This window comes from Gavialis gangeticus, unplaced genomic scaffold (assembly GCF_001723915.1).
Source record: "Gavialis gangeticus isolate Ggan-Ray unplaced genomic scaffold, GavGan_comp1, whole genome shotgun sequence".
Classification (NCBI taxonomy): Eukaryota; Metazoa; Chordata; order Crocodylia; family Gavialidae; genus Gavialis; species Gavialis gangeticus.
The window spans coordinates 8,717,529-8,739,623 of NW_017729011.1; the positions used below are offsets into that span (position 1 = coordinate 8,717,529).

The 22,095-nt window shown below is 45.7% G+C and overlaps 1 protein-coding gene across 1 annotated transcript in view; it reads right to left on the bottom strand.

Annotated features, from left to right (window-relative positions):
* The window catches only part of WHRN (whirlin), a 156,124-nt gene that overhangs the window by 62,532 nt on the left and 71,497 nt on the right, over nucleotides 1-22,095 (bottom strand). The window contains exon 3 of the mRNA XM_019510287.1: nucleotides 17,962-18,177. Within this exon, the coding sequence (XP_019365832.1) occupies nucleotides 17,962-18,177 (216 nt within the window). The remainder of the gene's footprint in view (nucleotides 1-17,961; nucleotides 18,178-22,095) is intronic.

Genomic DNA, 22,095 nt, shown 5'->3' on the forward strand with positions numbered 1-22,095 from the left:
GCCAACTGCAGACAGCCATCTTGGTCATCTGTGTGCTTCAGACAGACACCAGCATGACTTACATGGATTTGGAAACAGAAGTAAGTCACACTAATGATAAAGGGTCATGTGTCTGCACCCTGAATAAGGAGGATGAAGTGCAACGGTGCAGGAACATACAGGGTCTGGGTGACTGACTCGGGAGTTAGAGAAAGCCTGGGAGAAGGCTAAGCAGATAGGAGCCCAACAGGGGGTTCAGGGGAGACATTGGGAGACAGACTTGCATGGAGCAGATGATTCATCACCAAAGGAAATAGGAGATGTATGGTGCAAATTAAAGGAGCCGTTACTGAGTCAGGAGCTGAGACAAACTGAAGTGGCCTATGGTTGTATGTCAGATGAGATACATGGCTGGGAGAGAAAAATCTAGACCCCCCCGCCACAGTGCACTCTTTGCTCTTCCTCTTCCCTTAATAATTCAACCATATGTCCTGTAGTACCAAGGCACCTAAAGAAAACTGCCAGCATCAGCAGCTAAAAATAAAGTGTGGGGAGGCACAGGTTGAACTGCAGTGAAAAGCAAAGCAGAGTCCTTCAATGCCCAGAGAGAGCAGCTGTTCAGCTTTTCTAAACTTCCCCTGGAGGGACCAGCTGCTAAGACAGCTGTCCATCCCTGTGACAGCTCATGCCCAGGCCCTGTTGGACATACGCAGCTATGCATATACCCAGGGTCCTGTGGAAGTGCCCAGAGGGGACTTTCCATCCTAATACCACCCACAGAAGCAGAGGAGGACAATGTCCAGATGGAGTGAGGGAAGCAGATGGAAAATTACCTGGAACATGAATACCTCTCAGCTCCCCACTGCTCTCAAGAAGGCATCTTACCTGACATACTGATGCTGTACCACAGGCAGGATAGCATTTGCCATGAAGATGATATGGGATAGATCAGAATTCAGAGGCCCTGAACCTGCAACAAGCCCTGTGCAGTTTAAAGGCTCTGAGGAAAAGCTGGGAGAGCTGCAAGAAGAGCTGTGAGGTGACCTAACAGAGCTTTGTCAAGTGAGGGAAAGGAGGAATTACAAGATGCAAGGATACCTGATCTCAATCCCCAAACACAGAGGTTAAGATGTCAACATTTCGGGGCTGGGTACAGATAAAGCTGACTACAGTGGGTAATAAACCCATACAATTAGATCCTGAGACAAATGACTGAAGTAAAAAGCAGAGAGATAAGTGGGTGGCTATGCCTCAGGGGTAGGCAACCCCTGGTATGTGTAGGCCTTTTACTTGGCATTCGCACCTCGGGGAAGGGGCAGGGGCTGAGCTGCCACTACAAGGATTGGGCATCTCGTGGCTGCCCTGCTATCAGCCCTTGGCATGCCAACATCTTACAAGTCAAGGTTGCGGGTGGTTTTGGCACTCTGTCCAAAAACGTTAACGACCCCTGCTATACCTGGATTTGGAGGACTAGAAGAAGGGGAGGAAGAGAAAGATGGTGGCTTTGTGGTGAAGGGACTCTCCTGAAAATCTGGGGTTAAGTCCCACCTCTGCCACAGCCTCCTTGGGAACATCACTTCACCTCTCAGTGCTTCAACCCCCCATTTGTGAACCTGGGCAAAGAATGAACAATTCTTTGTTACTCAGTTTCTGAGCTCTTTGGAGCAGGTATTGCCTCTTACACAGTGTACAGCACCTAGCACAGCAGGGACTTAATCTCAGGTGGTGCTTCTGAGTGGTATTACCATACTAATCATCCAGCCAGATATTGGCAAGCAAGGTCAAATAAATAGCCTCTTTTGACTTCCCAGTTACAAATACTACTACTAAGCGATGCTGTTAAGACTTTGAACATTCATGCCAGGGTAACCTCTTAGCACTGAAGATCTCACAGCTCTTAAACCATAACTAAGCCCCATAGTCCCACATGAGGCAAGTATTCTTGTTGTTATTCCTGCTTTATAGAGGGAGAGGTTAAAACCCCACGCCACAAATTGGCTTGTCCGTGTCCAAGAGTAAGTGGCAGAGCTTGGAAGAGATCCCTAAAATCCTGGGTCCCAAATAGTTTTCCTGTTGGCCAGATCCTTAGCAGGTGTAAATCCCTGTAGTTCCATAAGCTTGATGGGGCCATGCTATTTTGAACCAGCTGGGGCCCTGTCCCACAACCCCCTGTTCTTTTGTGAGCATTACAGACTACTTTAACTGATTACAGACTAATTAAAAGTTTTCATATGGGCTATGCAATAGAGCTTTCATTTTCTCTTCCCATTATGTTAACATGTAGCCACGGAGCCAGACAGTAGCCCTGAAGGACAGAGGTTCTCCAAGTGATCTCTCCTTCCAGAAGATTCAATAAAAGAAAAGGATCAACGCAATGAAAGGACAGGATGGCAGGATAGTGATGTTCTGAAACAACGTAAATCTTGACCTTTGGATCAGTGCTCCTTGCAACATCTCAAGCCAGCTCTAGTAAAATAGTTACTGATGTGTAAAGGCTGCAGCTTCAAACCAGACAGCATGAGATGAATTATGCAGTGAGCAATCTCCTTCTTCCTTCCTTCCTTCCATACAAATGTCTGTCCTACCCGGTAGTAAGGAGAACTAGAGAATATACTCATAAATCCAGGGTGAATGGCCATTCCTAACAGCAGCAGCAGATACCTGGTGCTGCTACTCCATCATGGAGTTCACTGTAACTATTTTACAAAGAAAAACAATATGGAGTAGGAAGAGAGGAGAATCAGGCCTTTTCTTTGAGAACCATCCTGCAGGCTCCATTTAAGCAAAGCACTCATTGATATCAAAGGGCCCAGGCAATGACACATTCCCAGAGCCAATAAAAATTTAGGTCACATTCCCATAGCCAATAAAAATTTGTCAGAAGTGCTCAGCACCAAATTTGCACCCAGCATGCTAAACCCTGTTAGCCCCTAATGTGTGCGTTGTGCTACCTCCTGGCCTTCTGCCCCTAAGCTGCACACCTGCTGGCAGTCAGGTCCCCAGAGAGTTTTAGGTATCTAAAGTGGAATTTGGGCATCTCAGTCCAAAACTGTACTCCTGAAGATTGTGTCTAGAGATGCCTCAGTTATTGATATTAAAGTTTTACAGGTGCCTACATTTCTGCTTCTGTGTGCGCCCAGAAACTGGCTTAACAGGTCGTTCACCTAAACCATATCAGGGTCCATAAACTAGTCACTCTTTTGCCTCAGCTGTTTTCAGAGCTCATCCACCTGACTGGGCTCCACACAAAAAGTGGCAGCAGCCCTTCAGACCCTAGCCAGAGGAAAGGGAAGTGGTGGCAGTGATGGTAACACAACTTTCCTTTCTGAAACAGCTCTGTGGTTACTGCACTCCTTTCCTTTGCCTGAAGGGATTTTTATATTTTTCCTTCTTTCTTCCCTTTATCCTTGCTGCTGCTGAGTGTAATCAAATGATTTTTAAAGTTGCCTCCATTGAACAGTTTCCCAGCTCCTATTTCCACTCAAGTCATCCAAACTTCTCCATCCAACTCTGGAAAAAATACAAACTAGAAAAAAAGTGTAGATCTGGGCCTTAATTTTCTTGCTTGTTCAAAAACAAGGAAGGACTCCAGGATCCCACTGCTGCTAGGCATGCGTTATTGCCAGTAATTAATAATAATACCCCAGACTGTCCATCTTACTCAGAAATAGCTCATGCCCAACCTACAGACAAATTTCAGTACTTTGCACCCGACAGTTAACAGTATTGAGCCAAAATTAGCTGCCATGTTTTTCCCCCCAACTTAGGTAGAGACTCTAGTTTCTGAACATGATTCTGTAGACTGTACAACTCTCGACTTGATTTCCAACAGCCTTCAAAATGACCAGTCCTTACTGTTTGCCCAGTTCTTCCACTGTAAGGACTTGCATACATAAAGGCACTCAGGAAAAAAAAAATCCAGATTTATTTATTTATTTATTTTTAGATTTATATTTTAACAGTATCTGAAAGGCTCAGAGCAGCTTACAGCAAGAAAACAACCTACAGACATTGACTGATCTCAAGCCAGGTTTATGTACTTTGTTAGTTATTAGCAATGCTGTGAATGTAAAATATAATAGTTACTCTTGTTACGAATCACGCTTGTAAGCCACGTGCAGTTCGCTCTAGGCTGGGGCAATGATCACGCAGACCAAGTACCCAAAGTCAGATACAGAATTTTTTATTCGCTGCAGCGAGGTGCCTCTGGGGAGGGACCCTGCCTATTAGGTATAATTTTCTTTTATACCTTAGTTAGTACATTAGCATTGGCTCATGACTGCATGCTCTATATACTCTTGCCAAGTAGTTTGCTTCACTAGAAAAACAGTCCTTGTACCTCTTTCAAGGTTCCTTGTTGACCGGATTCAGCTAGTTCCATATCTTATCAGTAGCCCTTACACAGCACTTCTCCTTTCACCCGTCTAGTATGTGCTGTGTCCGCTTCTATGTATTGAGGTAAAGGTAGAAGAAATGGCCTTACTTCTATATTGCAAAATCCACACACAACACTCTGTAGTAAACCCCCGTGTAGATATTCTCATTCAGAATTCAACTGGCCTCACAGTGTTTAGCTCTGATATTTTTAAAAAAGACCTAGTTTTCTTGTTCAAGAGAGCTTTTTGTTTCCATATTCAAGTTAAGTGGAGGGACAAGAATTAAAACTAGGAGGTGGTTAAAATCAAAATGAAACATTTCAAAGGGATCAAGACAAAACATTGGCTGCCTTTATAGGTGCTTGGGGATGGCGTGGGAGGCATTTTAATTAGAGCGGTTCCTGGACTGCTGTTCTAACTCAAACGGCTCACCGTCATGTGTATTAAGCCCCTGCATGTTTCAAAATGGCTGCAGATTGCTTTATCTAAAGCACATGTTTAGATAAAGCACCCCTGGAGCCATTTTAAAATGCTTAATATACATGATGGCGAAGCGACACTTTAATTAGCACATGGAGCAGACTGGATTAATTGAGTTTGCTCCAACACGTTCTTATTAGAACGCAAACAAGCATGTCTAAGGCACCCATTATGACTGACCCAACGTGACATTTTTTCCGTTCCTGGTTTTTACAAATGGTTGAACTTTCAATTTCTTGGCCTGATTCAGGACAAGAAACAGTTTTAAAATTGAGAAAATGTCGATGGGTTTAGGCACTCATTTTGCTCCCAGCTCTGGGACCTGCCTGACTCCTTGAAGATCCTGCCTTCATCTGCTCTCCCTCCCCCTCTTCCGTTCCCCCCCAACTTTCTGAGAGACCCGGGAGAAAAGACTGTCAGTTGCTACCTTGGAAGAACTGCAGCAGAACGGGAGAAATTCCAAATGGCCACTACGTATAATGCTCTGCATTTTATAAGCTGGATCCAAGAGAAACTCTTCTGTTTCTGAGCTGGTTTCACAACTGGCTTGCAGTCTTGCTCATAATGCCCCTGCACCACCTGGACACGTTTCTACAGAGCCTGCCAGCAGCCAGTCTGATAATATACTGAGTTCTGTGAGATGTGATGCTTGCAGTCCACTCGAGGTCTGTCCTTCCTCACTTTCTGCTCCCTCTTTATTACTGCTGTCTAGTAGAAAGAGCTGGGAGGGCTGCTAAGCTGACTTCACACATGTAGTATGGATGCCGTTAATCTTATCAGGCTAAATGAAAAAGAATAACTTCCTAGTACTACATCCAATGTTATATATGCTGGCTGCTTTCCATGGAAAGCCAGCAAGTCTGAAAGCTGGATGGTAACACCTGGAACAGATTAGCTGGCAGCGGCTAGGTCTCCTCCTTATCTATCCCTTCAAAAATCTGAATGGTATTGGCTTAAGGCCTTCACTGCATTAAGGTGTTTAATGTCCAAAAGACAATTACTATATTGCATAGTCAGGAAGAACTTATAAGAGGCCCTCCAAGCTTTATGTTGGACAGGACAGCTGGCCAAAATGCTTCAATCAATTTTTCCCTCTCTCCAAAACAGAGTTTTATCCCAAATAAATTTTGGTTGGAAAATGCTGCTGGGGGGAGGGGAACACAGAAAACCTGGGTTAAGAAATGTGTTTCCCTTTGGTTTTCTAAAACTGAAAAATAATCCAAATGTTGGATGGATGTTAATATTTTCCCTTCTTTCCCCTGTCTCCTTTTTTGCTGCTGAATGCAGTAAAACAACTGACATTTAGAGATTTCCTCCATTATATTTCCCCCCATCTGCAATCAAACTTTCCAGAACTTCTCCAACTTTGGGAAAAATACAACGTATAACAAAATGAAACAAACCCATAACTTTACATTGTGAAGTAAGTCACTGTGAAACCTCTTTCCTGGGCTGAAGTACCTCGCTGAATCAGGGAGTTAAGGATCAACCAGAGAAAGTAACTGAATTGAGGACATTAGCAGCTAAAGAATATGAAGTCCTCCCACACAGTAGGAGCCTGAAATGCTGGGTAACAACCCAAGTGTTTCTTAAAAATACATAGCTGCTGACAGTCCCAAAAGGCCAGGTTAGTGAGGACTTAACTGCATTTCTTAATCAACTAATACCTACAACTCTCAAGATAAACCCTGAAGAAGTCTCAATTTACATAAAAATGTAGACTGCCAAAAAGACCTTCATCTGGCAGCCTTGGGACAACAGGAAACAATCACTTTTGGAGCACTTCACTTATTGACAAACTGCTGCTCCAGGCTATAGCCAAGAAACAAAAACAATATATAAAAGGAGAGAATCAACTTCTTGCAAGATGAGGGACCAATTAGGCAGAAAGGAGTGAGGCCCAGAAATGTTCTGGGAGTTGGATATGAAGATAGCTTGACTCTATCCGGATAAACAAAGGAAAAAATACAGACTTCGCTGGACCAGGTGCAGAGCGATTTTTTTTGCTGGAACTTCTCAGCTTCTATGGCTTAGCCCTGTGTTGCTGAAGTCAACATAATTTTGCTCTTTAATTATATGGGATAGGGAGGAAAGATGGCTATAATTCAACTGTGGTCCTCCACAGGTGCAAAGAAGCACAGAAGAGATTAGAGCAGCCCCAGAGTTTCCCTTCCTAAAACTACTTGGTGATCCAAGGCAGTGTAAAACCTCCCCAGCAGACACCCCTTCTCCTTCTTCCAGCCCCAGCATGCCCTGTGCACCTGGGATCTCAAAGGCCCTCGCAGCACCGTTTTCGGGCTCACCACTGAAACAAAGGAATGTGAAAGGGAGAAGAATCTTTTCCCAAATAATTTGCATCTGACCTGATTTTAATTCTGCTAGCATAGTTTGCATAAGAGGCTCTTTTGGGTTGAATGAGCCCTATTTTCAAGAGTTTGATTTTTTTATGAACACACATCGCCACTGGATCTGAGCATCACTTATATGAAATCAACAGTGATGAAAAGTTGTTCTTAGTTGGATTTCATGGAGTTACTATCATTGCTTTTGACGGTTAAAATTCTGTTCAGGATAGATTTTTTTTAAGACTATATTCTTTTCATCTAGGCCAGGTTTAGATGTGGAAGGGGGTGTATCAGAATGACACGCATCATTGTCATAACAGAGAGACTCGCATAGTGGCAACCACTGCTGAAGCTTAAATTCTGCACCTTGCAACCTGACCAAAGTAAAATACGGCCAGTGAGCTAAACTGACTTGCTCATTTTTTTCATTACATTTTTGACGCATGAGGGAAATAAAGCATAAATTTCATCAGGAGTCCCTCCATTTTCAGCTAGTTCTGCCGTTAGCTATAAACTGTGGCTAGAAAGCTGTACGGCTCAATGTACATGTACGTACATAGGAACTTTCTGAATGGTGCTGCTACTGTTGCAACTAAACACAGATACAGGCTCCCAAACACAGTCTGAGTTTTACACACAAGTAACAACACTGAATTCACTAAGGCTACTCATTCGCATAAAGTTAAGTGTGTGTAAAGTGTTCCTGGAATCAGGACCAGCTTTCTACTGAAACTTCTCTTCTCCCCGCCCCAGAGAAGTGTGAGAAAAGCAAAACACCAATATAAGGAATAAATCCTGGCCCGATGCCCGTGAGTGGTGGTTTATGCAATTATCTCTTGGTGGATTCAATTTGTGTTAGAAAAGTGGTTTTAAATAGGAATTACTTTGGAGAACTTCAATTCTCCACGTCAGTAAGTACCTCATTTTAGAGGTTCATATTGCTGATGTTATCTCTGTGACATTACTGCTAAAATATAATCAAAAAGGTTAAAAAGCCGCACAAGACGCTGTTTTCTTATACAGGAGAGTAACTCTATGGACTTTGGCTATGGCCGGAGCTGGGGTATTTAACTAGCTCGGGTGCTGATCGCAGCAACACAGAGCTATCCGGCCAAGTATTCATCAAGCTTCTTGATTGGATTTTGTAGACCGAGCTAAGCTCTTTGATGCTGCGGTACACTGCCAGCACTACCTGAACTAACTAGTTTAAAGCTAACTCAGGTCTGTCTGCTTGAACAGTAGCCAAAGGAGTGACTGCAATGTGGATATATCCTTTAAATATGGTTATTATTGAGATATACCAGTATAAGCAAGTGGACAGTCAGGTTTGTGCAGTTTTCATCCCATTTAAACTTGAATGTATACAACCACTGTGCGGACAAAATCAGATCAGAGAATAGGCGAGAGGAGGAACTGAAATGTTGTAAACAATTATCCAAAGCAAAATTTGGTCATGTTAAATGGTTCTAGTAGTGACACACGTGGAAGTAGTGATGTTGGGGACTTGGTCAAAACACTGGCATGGAAAGCTGGGTTTTTGATGAAAAGGAATCTTTGATTGGCAGGGTTTATTTTCTTCCAAATGTTAAAATTTTCATTGGAAAAATGTTTCTTTTTTGTTTGTTTTAAACAGTTTTCAGCCTAATACGTTAGACTTTCTGTTGATGAAAACAGACATCCTCCCTAAGACTGTTTTTTGTTTGTTTGTTTGGTTTTAAGTGAAGGGTTGACATTTCCTATAAAAAAAAATCATCCTACCAGGTCTAATTAGCAGCTGTGTTTACTAGTTATAAGACCCTTATTCAGAGAAGCCTGTATTTAAACCCATCTTCATTTAGCAAAGCACTTAAGTATATGCACATGCTTAAGCCATATCCATGCCAGTGGGACTTAAGCATGTGCTTAAGTGCTTTGTTGGCTCAGGCCCTTAGTGTTGTCAATGTAATCTGTTCTGCACAAGTCAGGACGGTATTCCTTATTCCTCTAAAAGATGGTACTTTAATAAGGAAGATTTTCAGCAACCCAGCAGAGAAAATTCATCATAATCCACTAAGGAAATAATGGCTTGCCTACACAGGAAAGCAATTGCAAAATAAGATAGAGCGTAAATTTAGGATGTAGCAATTCTGCCTTAGCCTCGCATGGATATTTTTATGCTGCACTAAGTGTGCCTTTTTGCCATTTAGCTTAATCTCCTCCAAAATAGACTCAAAAGGCACTCAGTGCATAATAAGAATATCCGCACAGGGAGCGAGTAACAAATAGCTACTGTAGTCTATTTTTCCTGTCTTGGAGCTTGCCTACACAATGACTCTTTTGCTGTCTGTGACTCACAATCTGCTGCTACTGAAGTCAACAGCAAAACTCTTACTGAATTCAGGCTTTCACTTTGCTAATAAAAGAGAGGTGGGCTGACATCTGGCACCGGGATCATTGGCTGTACACTAGGTGGAAGGAGGTCTTGAACAACAGGCTTGGAGGATATTTTTATTAGTATTATTTATATGGGTAAGGCCTGGAAGCTGCCAACAGAAATCAGGGCCCAGTTACAAGGCAAGACAGAGCCTCTGCCCCAAATTGCTTGAAACCTAGATAGACAAGAGATAGGAAGGGCAGACGAACATGGCCAGGTTATGGCAGAGCTGAAAATGTAACCAGCTGAACAGATGGTTCGTTCATAAAGGCCAAGCACAGGAACTTGTGAGGCCCAGATTCAATTTTGTACTACGTAACAGACTTCCTGTGTGATCCCAGACAAGCCATTTGATCCTCGAAGGTTTTGAAGCACTCAAATTCCACCAATTTCAGTGGGAAGGAGGTGCCTAGAGATACTTGAGAATCTGGACTTTAGTCTCTCTGTCTCTTTGTTCCTCATCTGTAATAGTACCTTATCTCATAGGCATATGAGGGGATACACACTCTGAAGACCGTGGATACTACATCAGTGGGGTCCCCTCTCAACACCTTAGTTAAATAAATATGACTCCATAAGTGGGTGCCCTGTGGGCTGGCCCAGAGAGTGAGGATGCCAGTAGCTGATGATAGGTGATGTTCTTACAGGTGTGGGCAAGAGGGAGCAGGGAAGTAATCCCTCTTTATGACTCATGCGGTGGTTCTCTTGTGCAAGAACATAAACTGAGCCATGCAGGAATATAGTTAAGGGGCTTGTCTCAGCTTTGTGACTTCTGTCCTCAACCTGCCCAGAATCTTCCCTTTCACAGCTGGCAGATTAATCGTCACACTTGGTTTCCATTGAATAATGACAACATTAATCTGAGCATTATCCTGTTAAAGTGCATTTTTACGTGCTATTTTATTGTGCATTACAAGCTCAAACAGGCCTTTCCAAAGCCCCAAATCAAATTAAGTCTCTCACTTACAAGAGACTGGGTGCGACTGCAGTGCTGCCAGGCTAGACTGGGAGGTCTGGGTTATTTGTTTGCTAGGCATGTGAAGATGGAGTCGGAAAGAGCTGTTCTGGCTGGTTACCTTCTGGGTGGACCCCCTCGTAATGCAATCAACTGCAACATTTCTGAAGAGAGAGGATGTCAAGCCTACACTTCACACAATGCTTAACCCCTCTTTCCCATTACTACAAACACCTTCTCATCAGTGGCTGCTGGTCTACAGGGAAGAGGTGGGCGAGGCTTAATTTAAGTGCTGGGGCCACATTTCTTTCCACATGAGATGGCTAAATGCCCTCTGACTCAACCTGACAGGATTTGAAGGTAGTAATCAAAATCTGGACACCTGTGACACCCAATGTGGGGGATAAAACAATCCCAAGGAAACAATTTCATAATGCAGCCTAGCCAGGCCTTACCAGAGACAGGCCACGGACAGTAATATCAGGCCAGATTTCCAAAAGGGTATGGTTCCCACCGGAAGGAAGGAGAGCCCGTGAGATATTTTGGACCCGTATAATCTTCCCCTTCTCTCCCCCGACATCATGCCTCAGATGTGTCTTGCTGCTCAGACACCACTAGGCATTAGGCCTGTGCGAAGCGGCTAGTATTCGCTTTGGATTCGAATTCAGCTGATTCGAATCACTGCCCCGATTTGATTCAGTGAATCTGATTCTCTGAATCAGCCAGGCCAGGCCCATCCCCTGCCTGCTCTCCCAGCCCTGCAATGGCTGCCTAGCCCGCCCCAGCTCCCAGCACCTGGAGGGGGGAAAAGCTTCAACTCAGCAGGTGCTGCTGGGCAGGGGGCAATCCCCACTGCCTCATGCTGCACGGGGGGCTCTGCCACAAGCCCCCCGACCCCCCTTTGCTCCCCCACGGGGACCTTTTAAAAAAAAAAAAAAAGAGAGAAAACCCCAGACTCACCGCTTCTGCTGGCAGGGGGTGATCCCTGCTGCCCCACAGGGAGCTCTGCACAAGCCCCTGAATCCCTGAAGCCGCTGCAGGAGCGGCGAGTCCTGGAGATTTTTTGGGGGTTTTTTTTCCCCGAAAGGGCCAGAGCTGGCCCAGGCGGGGCACCTGGGGGGGCAGGGGGTGGTCAAGGGCTCATAGCAGAGTTCCCCATGCAGCGTGGGGCAGTGGGGGGCAGTGGGGATTGCACCCCTGCCCGGCAGCACCCAGTGAGCACCAGGGCTTTTTTTTCAAGTACCAAGCAGGGATGAGCGGGGGCAGCTGTGGGGTTGGGGGGCGGGCTGGGGGAGCAGGGCAGGTCGGGGGGGCTGGCAGGGGTCCCCCCCATGGTCCCCTTCCCCCCCCCTTGCCGCTAGTACTTACCAGCTTGGAGTCAGATGCAGCGCCCTGCTGCAGCCACTGGGGACTCCCTGAATCAAAGCTCTTTGAATCTTTTCTGAAGATCTGGAGAGCTTTGAATCGATTCAGACCTTTAAATTGGTCCCCTGATTCAAATCAGATTTGGAGATTCGGTCACCGAAATCGGGCCAATCTCCTCCGAATCGAAGCACCACCCAAAGCTTCGTACAGACCTATTAGGCATGTCTACGCTGCACACTTCACCTGGTCCTTCACATGATCCTCCCTAACAAAGACTGTGGATCTAGTTTTGGAGGAGTTTTAAACACTTGTGCTTCTTGATATGATCGGGCAATATAGAGTAGGGGGCAGATTCCATATTAGCTCAGGCTAGAAGCTGCCCACTTTCCAGTGAGGACACAGGTAGAAGTCCCCAAGGGGCTGACACTTCTCCAGTGTCCTGTGCAGAGGCACAGACAAGTTATCATACAGTTCACACAACTGCCTTGGAAAGACTCTGAGAATATAATCAGGGAAAACGAAGGGACATGTCCACAGGCACATGCATGTGTTGTAGGAATAGCAAGATGCTGTGCTGGAAGTAGGGCTACGCACTGGGGTACTGATTCAGGTGTCAATCACCCAGGGTAATTGTGCAGCATAGGCCCAGGCATTCTGTCACCATAGCTTTATTCTCCACACCTTTGATGCCATCGCCTATCTCATTTATCTCTTCCCACTCGCTACGTACATACATATATATATATATATACATACCTTTGCCTCTGCTCAGACAGATTGGTTACACTGCTCTAACATGTGCCAGCAGCAGCAGTTTCCATTTCAAGCCCTTTTATAATGAATGCTCTCGCCTACAGATGAGTGAACTTGTTAAACTATGCTACAAACATCTTTTCAGGCATGCAGAGCAGCAGCACGAGGGAAGAAAGCTGGATGGGAACATTTCTACTGCCTGACAGGTGTGAGCTGTCTGCTCTGACCTTGATTTTAACCTTGCAAAATCTGGAAATGTCACATTAACTACAGTAGCATTGCTACTACAGTCACTGCTATCCCCTCCCTCCAACCAACTTTCTGTTCTGCATTATTTTGGATCCCAGCTCTAGGGCTGACTTCAGATCCCTGCACTGTTATTCTCTTTCAAATGCCTGCTGAATGTCTGTACTTCTATTTTCTAATAGGTCCACATGCCTCAGAATATATAAGTTTCCTGACCCTTTCCTTGGATTTTAAAGCTGGCTAGACATTAAACAGCCCCCCAGGCTTCTGTCACCTCTGGCCAGCTGTGTAGAATTAATCAGGGATGTATTGCATTTATGTGACATTTATAAGCAGGACATCAGTACTTTTAATGGCCATACTAAAGTTAGACATATGGTGTGCTCTGGGACTTTTTCCTGGAGCATGCTGTCATGAGCTAGCAGCTCTCATGGAAATCACTGAGAGTTATGAGTGCTCCGAATCTTCCAGGTTCAGGCTCATGGTCTGGGGCATGGCTTTTGTGCTCTATGATGCATGATAAGCCATGGTAACAAAGACTCTGAATTCATCCCCCTTAAGCGTGCTTTCATGCAAATGACATTTTGCATTCATACCAAAAAGCTCTTCCCAAAGTCTCTTGTCATGTCAAGCTGCTCTTCACTCCTGTCTGTGGCTTTTGCTCATTACTCTATGGTGTTGGGTCGTTAGCTGGCAGAGCAAGTCACCTCTGTGTAAACAAGCCAGTTGGGCAGCCTTGGATAGAAAAAGGTTGCAGCATCCAATAGCTTTTTTCTGCTCTACATATTGATGAGGCTTCAAGAGCCTTAATCAGGGGACAGCATAATATAGGCACCATCCTCTGCATATTGATGCTAGCAAGCATTACGTTTAAATAGTTGGCTTCTGAAGCAGGACTTGAAAATTAGGGGTATGATGGAAGAAAAAAGGACAAAGGTACCTTAGCAACTGGGGGCACAGCCCCTTTATCAGCAGAGACGTAGAGTAGGGCAAGGTGGCAGCTTTCTTTGAGGTGACCACAGGCCTATCTGTGCCCAGAGGCATCACTGGAAGCACTTTTGACCCACAAAGTAAGTAGGCTAGGATGAAGCAGAACACTTACTAGTAATGCTCACTTCCTGTGATCTCACTGGGCAAACAGGAGCTGCTGAAAGCCAGGACTGAAGCACATTAGCATAGCTATGTGCAAGTACTGAGGGTTGGAATAAGGGGAGCTATACAGCAGAGCTGAAGGCCCATAGGAAGCCTTATGTTAGGGCAGGAGTGCTCAACCCCTGGTTCATGGGCCAAATCTGGCCTGTGAAGCCATGGAATCCAGCTTGTGGGGCTCCCCATGGGTTGGGAAATTTGGTGGTGGGGGAGCAGTGACAATTAATACTGCTACCCTTCCCCTGCTGCCAAATTTCCAAGTCCCGCATGGTTGGATTGGGGCCAGGCCACACCCCTGCCCCCACACAGCCAGATCAGGTCCCCACTGTGACGGCCCCAAGCACTGCATCAGACCCACCAGTCTAAGTCAGCCCGCAGACAGATAGGTCTTGGCTCATCCTGCTCACAGGGCAAAAAATGTTGGGCACCACTGTGTTAGGGGGAATAGCAGGGGGAGGTGGGGCCTATTAGCACAGCCACATGGGGATTTCCAGACTGGAACAGAAGAAACTATTATCCACCTGTTATGAGTGAGGAGTGCTGCAAGAAGTGTGGGGAGGGTGGGGTGAGGACAAGACTAGAATAGCAGATAATGTTTCATGTCAGGACTGACAGGCAGTGACAAAACTGTGCTTGTAGAGTGTCAATTCACATGATGCCAGGGCTGCTGGAGGCACTTTGCCCTTACAAGCATCACATTCTTGCACAATATTAAAAAAAAGAGAGAGAAGTATTTTCTGTAAGAGCAACACACCTTTCTAGGGCCAACAGTGGGAGCTGAACCCTGGGTCAGTGCCACTACAAGTATGCACATCTGCTGCTTGAGGGCAAGGAATGAGTGCCCTCACTGGCTATTAGATAAGGAAGAAGTCCCAGCTTCTTCTGGTGTTTAAATAGTAGTAGATTAACCTACCGTGACACAGTTTCCCACAGCAAAGGACATAAGAGGAGAGAACCCCAGCATCCTTTCTTTGTAAACAAGCAATCCCAGAGTGCTGGTAGGTCTAAGAGAATTCAACTCCGTGTGAAATAATGACACAAAGACATAACAGCCCTATAGCAACACTGCCGTATAGATACATTCCCATGGTCAGCTGCTGTAGGACACCTCACCGTCTCCAAGCAGCATTGCTGTAAAGGGATCATAGATGCCCATATTATTTGTTATTAAGAGATGCTGCAACTACCACTGTGCAAACCCATTTCATGCCCTTCTAGTGGACAGAAGCCTTAAAAACAGAAGCTATTGCAGGACTCTCCACAGCAGGCTCAAAATTTGGGATTCAAATGAGAAAAGAACGAAGAACCCCTTCTACCAGGAACTGTATTGTTCCCCATAGTTCAGGAGAGCTGCTCCAGTGATAGGGAGTAGCTCAACTTTAGGAAGCTAGAGCAGGGGTGGCCAACTCACAGCTCCGGAGTCCAAACCGAGTAATGTGCTCACTGAGAGCAGTTGCGTCACTTGATGTGATGCAATGGCTATGGAAAGTGGTCACCATGTGCTTGTGCAAAGATTCAAGGAGATGCATATTCACTTCTGAAGAGCCACATGTGGCTCCAGAGGCATGGGCTAGCCACCCCTGAGCTAGAGGGAAGACAGAGATAGGTATGAAGTAGGAGACAGTGTCCAACCCAGGCCAGGACCTTCAGAAGGAGAAAACTCCTGTTGAAGCCAATGGGAATCGCGTCCATGGGAAAAAAAGATAGCAGGACTTGGGCCTTTCAAAAATGTCACCCCAGGATGGCAAATGACAAACCCTTTCCTTTAGCTAACTACTAGTTGCTTGCTCAGGTACTGGTGACTGTGTAGCTGCAGTGGCATTCAAATGAGCTTGGAAGTGGAGTGGGAGGTTTGTGGGGGGAGGGAGGGGTTTGTGCTGCTGTAGCTCCAGTACCCGGTAGACAAACTACCCAGTTTGCAGCTGGCCCAGGGATAGGAACACAACCTGCAGCCACACGTCTGCTCTATAGCCTGAAAAGAGGTTGCCTGAGGCCAACCAGGCGCTATTTCACGGTCAGGGTGGCTAGGATCTGGAACTAACTTCCAAGAGAAGTGGTGCTGGCTCCTACCCTGGGGGTCTTTAAGACAAGGCTAGACAATCACCTTGCTGGGGCTGTTTGACCCCAGTACTCTTTCCTGCCGTGGCAGGGGGTCGGACTTGATGATCTGCTCAGGTCCCTTCCAACCCAGCCAACTATGAAATCAGGCAGAGTTGTATCTGAATGTGGGTGCAGACGGCTTGGAAATATTAACCATTTCACATCAATACTGATGGAAGAAAAAGAAAGAGAAACCAGAGGGAAAACAAGAACAAGATGCAAGAGAAATGCTCCCTACCCCCAGCTTCAAAGAGCCTATGCCAGGTCCCATGTATCGACATCAAGGTGACACAAAGCAGGGAGGAGGGAGACAACAAAATCAATTTCTCCTGGTGGCAGCTGCTTTTTTCTTCTCCTGAAATGAAAAGAACGTCCTCTTCTCCCCTGTGGCCACAATGAATATTTCATCAACAAAACAAAACATCTTGGCCTTAATATATTTCCCTACCTGACCAGCAGGACAGGCACCAGCTCACTGAGCCCTCTCTAGGCTTCTAAAGACACGTACGGTCACTTAGGTGAGCAATCAAGGATCTGGGAGCAGTTAAAATAATCAGACATCTCAGCACAATGGGTTAGAGGCACTAAACTACTACATCCCTTCAGGAAGTTGATGGGACTCCACAAGTTACTTCCACAAATGATCATATTTTCAAGGCGGACATATCCTCTTCTTGTTTCCATTGAGCAAATGGGTCCCTCATGTAGTGCCAGAAAGATCTACTCCTCTTTTCTGCCATCCTGGTCTCACCCCTTCTACTCATGTTCCTCACCACTTTGGGTTTTGTGAACTGAAGACAACAACATTTTTCCAACTCCATCTTCTGTGTCTTCGGGGCACCAGGAGGAGGAGAGAAGGGAAACGTATGACCTGCTTTGGACCAGGCAATTCAGCCAAGCACAGCTACCACCGGTTCCCCTTACAATGTCTCCCGTTTCAAAAGAGTACAGTCTAGTGACCAGAGCAGCTGGAGAATAAATATTTTTGGTCTATGTTTCCAGCTTTGTTAAGGGTTTACCCAACCCAATGGGACTTCAAATGGACTCTTAAATCTTGCTCTACATTCTCACACACGCCATGCCTACCTTTGTGTTTCCATCTGCGTGATGGATGCCTTACCTAGAGAAGGCAGGGTAGTTTTGCGCCTTACACACTAACTAAAACAGATACTGCCCCTCATAAAAACTCTGTGGGGCAGTATTTATAAAATGCTTTGAGGTATTTCTCTGAGGTGTTTGGAGGTACAAAGCATTGTTGCCAGTCTTAGCCAATACACTTTATTTTTTTTTCTGGTGTCTGACCACCTCCCTCCACTGACCCAAGATATTCAGGCAGAGAAGGAGAGTACAGGTGCAAAGAGGAGAAAGGATGCTTGATTTGGTGAGAGGAAGGAAAAGAAATAGGAAGTTGCAGAAGAGGGAAAGAACGGATGTTGTAAATGCACTGCATTCTGTACTGCTCTTGGCAAATACACACACAGGATCAGTATCCAAAACCTGCCTCCTTCTCAGGATTTGCCTTCATGGTTACATTTACTGGAGCATAACCTCAAGTTTGGCTTATTCCTAGACACTTCTGCATTTTCCCCCAATTACTTCTTCAAGGTCCAGGGATCTTGGATGGGAACTAATGAATTTCCCCTGGCCTGAAGAAACTAGTGAGGCAGAGCCAGGCACAGGGCTAGTAAGAATGAATGGAAGGTGGGATAAAACACCAACAGACAGGAGGGGCTTGCACTTGCATGGAGACAGGGACCAGGAGATGAGCCACCAGGGCTAGGGATATCTCCTCTCACTCACCTTTTTCTCATCCCCCTCTTGCAGGAGCTGGAGGTGGCTCCTCTTCTCGCTGTCCTTCCGCAGAGAGCTGCTCTGGTGCTGTGGCAGGCCTGTGGGTGGGGACACGCTCCGGCCCTGGGGATCCACCCAGGAATAGATGTGATTGGTGACATAGCCCCCTGGGATTCGCCCAACCGAATGCACAGAGAGGTTCAACTTCTTGCAGCCTTTCAGCGCCTGCAAAGCAGACCAGGAGATAAAGGAAATTAACTCCAGAGCAAAAGGGAAACAGTAAGTAGTACTGCAGATGGGCCAGTGATGACAAGGCTTTGCTTTGCCATGGAAGTGTTCAATGGAAGAGCTCCAAGTGCTTTAAAATATGCAGCTGGGAGAGGGACAGAGGGATCTCTTTTTCTGCTGAACAGACATTAAATCTCTCTTCTGGCATTGCAGCAGGAGCCTGAGCACCAAACCGAGGTCTGTGGACTCCACTCTGGAGGCCAGGGACCAAAATGTTAGGTGGTATAGGACTCAACATCAAAACCTCAGAATCCGTTTGTGAAGCCTGCCCTAAATGATTGAATTAGACCCCACGGGAGGTCAGTGCAGAGCTGGGAACTGAACTGGAGATTTCACTCTCCCTCCTGCTCAGGAGAAGGGGTCAGATAAGGACAAGGTTAGACCATTAAGAGGAACTTGTGTTTAGTAAACTGGTATTGCCTTTACCCATGGCTTGATCCAAGGTTTACTGGAGTCATTGGAAAGATTCCCATTGATTTCAGGCCCCTTTGGATGAAGCCCATAGCAGTTCAGCTTCTAGTGTCATTCATTACTTTAAGTTTCCCAAGCACAATTAGCAAAGACAACAATTATTCTTTCTTCCCCAAAAATCCAGCCCTTATCAAGAAGGCCTTGAGATACAGATGTGTCAGTTTGCTGGTTGCCCCTCTGCCTCTTCACCTTGTACAGCAAAGGGCTCATGTATGATGTATAGTAAAATTAAATTAATTAACATTATGGGAGCTGTCCCTAGGGAGAGCTCTTACAGCTGCTCACATTTCAGGCCTCAGTAACAGTGAACTTCAGCGTTTGCAATTAGGCAGAGGATGCTTTGCCTTTTTAACATACATGTGCCTTGCAGGCCTGCTCCTTCGAGGTCTCTTATGAAAGCCAGTTGCAGTGTCATGCCAAAGGGGATGTAAAAGGGAGAGGCAGGAAGAGAATAGCTGGTGCTGGCTGCTTTTGGAGACAGGATTCTGGACAAGATGTAACCTGGCTCTGATCTGGTCTGACAACTATTTCCTATCGTCCCCTTGTTCACAGAGCCCTGCACAAGTTACAGGAAGGAAACTATACACCCGACGCTCCAACTCCATGATTCAGAAGCTTCCCTCAACATAGCACATTGGGTGCAGATTTAAATTACCCTATCCCACAAGGTTGTCATGCACTCTGAAAGCTTACAAGACCCATAAAAAGCAGCCTCTGCCATAACAACAGGTCATCGAGGCAGCTGAGGCATCTAATTGTGAATACACATGCTCATTTCTACCAGAAAGCGTGTGCTTTCCCAGGATGAAACTCAAGGAAAACCAAGGCTGCCCTACTCAGAGGCAAATACAATCAGAAATAATTCCCAGTACTTATACATGATCATAGAAGCATTAGCAAATGAATATAGGTCATTAACTAACTGGCCTGTTCAATGAGAGTTAACATCTTAAGCAAGGAAACAAGCTCCCATCATTCTAGCTACTTAAGACTATCCAAAATTCATACTGGGGCTCCTTCTGTCTCAGGCAGCTGCTAACTCCTGCTATGCTTTTGAAGTGTCATTTTCCCTCTTCACTATCTAGTAAGAAGACTGTTAAACTTCCATGCCCCAATATGTGATGGGGGGCTATTATGATATGCAAAGACTCAATATGTGACAGTATGGAATAACTCTATAATACTGAAACACTGATGAATAGCAGCATAAAATCTCATATGATAGAATAAAAATGAAAATATTCATGTTGAGAGTTGTTTTTCACACCTTATAAATTGAATAGAAGATTACAGCCCTGCTATCAAATTCCATAGGATGGAACAAAATAATCTGCAGAAAGGATCCCATTCTCTACTGAAGTCTGCTGAGGTTTAAAGCAATTTCTGGAGAACCCTCTTTCATTTCTAAAAAATGCAATTCATTTTGGCAAGGGCAGTCAGCAGAATCCCAATCTAAATACGTTCTTTAAGGACAGCCCAACAAAGTGAACCAAAAACAAAGGAATAAAAGCCTGGCAGAAAGTACAGACAATCCAAAGTAATGGATGAGACCAGATTGTACATCAGAAGACCTGGTTTCTGTTCACAGCTTCAATAAGACTTGCTTTGTGATGTAGGCCAAGTCACTTTACCTGCTCTTTTCCTGCTCCCACCCTCCTTCCATCTTCTCCATTACAGCACAAGGTCTTTAAGACAAGAACTTCCTCTGATCATCCACACCCTACCATGTTTGTGCTCACTCTGGCTTGGTGTTGGTTTCTAGGTGCTGTTATTCATAAACAGAGGATTCCCTTGCTTGAAGTTCAGTCCATGTCCATTTTCCCTGACTATGCAACTTGTCCTTCCCTTGAATCTTCTCCCACACCTGCCTCCTAAGCAGTCCCTACATGGTGGAGATACCCAAGTTAGCTCTAGATAAGGTAGTTCAGGTGCTGGGAGCAGTTGAAGCACAGTAGCCTGGAACAGAGCTCAGCTGGGGCTAATTGACCCTGTTGGGAGCAGGTGATCCATGCAGAGGGATGCACTAATGCTTCTAGCACTTGTGCTAGCTTGGAGATTTCCACAGACATGGGTATGTGGGGACATACCCAGATAGCCTGCTTCACGCCTGCTCCAGTAACACGAGGGCTATGCTGATTCTCAGCAACCCCAGGATTAGTACAAGCTGTTGCCTTGGTGCTAATACAGAGATTAATTCTCCTCTTGGCCTTTCTCTGAGCACCTGTGCAATGGAAGGAGGCAGATGAACTGAATTAACTCTTTATTCACCTTTTGCAGCCAGTAGTGCTTGGGGCCAGTGAGGCTAAAGAGAAACAGGAACTGTCCAGGAGAGATTTCTCAGTCACTGGCAGTCCCTTGTCCAGTTCTTAACATGACCATGTCTGATTTGGTCTATCACAAGCCTCAAACATAAGTTTGCAATATATCCCGGAGAGAAAAAAAATGCAGCCATTTGAAAGAGTAGGGAGTAGGGGAGGTGTCAGACAGCTATTTCTGGCAGGAGAATGTGAGAGGGGTAGCTGCTCCCTTCATTTTGCAGTTAAATGTCAGTCCCTGAAAGAGCAGGAGCAACAGGAGATCCATTCTGGGAAAGTGCAATAAAAAGTTTGAGAGGATGAGAAGCCAGAGATTTACAAGGAACTTCTACCATCCCCCTGCAGTTCCCCTGACTGTACCGCTGGGGGTAAGGAATCTCAATTAACAGGGAGATGTTTTATTTATAAAGGCAGCAGCAGAGACTGAGGGAAGCTTGGAAAGTGAACTTTCTGGCCAGGCACTGAGGCAGCAGACTGGGCCAAGGCGCTCTGCAGGGAGGATGGAAGCAGCAATTGGAAGGAGTGAGGTGGATGGAGGCAGACTGTGTCTGCCACCGCACTGCCGCAGAGAGCTTCCCTGCTGCACCTCTGCCAGTTGCATGACTCTCCCAGAGAGAGGAAGCATAGCTGCTCTGGTGCCCTGTGGGCCATTCATCACTGTAACCAAGCTGAGCCCGATGCGGGATCTGAGGTTTCTTCCTGGATTCAGGGGTTCAGGCAGCTCCAGCTTACACCGGCCTGCTGATGGTCACAAGAAGCTGCTGCTGCTTTCATGAAAAGCCAGAGTAAAGGACTCTGTAGGCCATGCCTGTATTTCCCAGGAACAGCTCCTATGTGTCCCCTGTTGAATATTTACCCTCACAAGAACTGGTGTGTAGCTGTGCTGTTTCCATGGAAATTGTCCCAATGTCAAAGGAACTCCCCAGGGCCAGGCTCTGTCAAATTTCTAGCCCTCATGCAGAACCGCCATGAACCAGCTGCAGAACAGTAACATCCCCAGAAAAAAGAAGAGGTTCCTAGTGAATCTCCAGGCTTCCTGAACATGTATTCAAATAGTGGGGTGCACTGG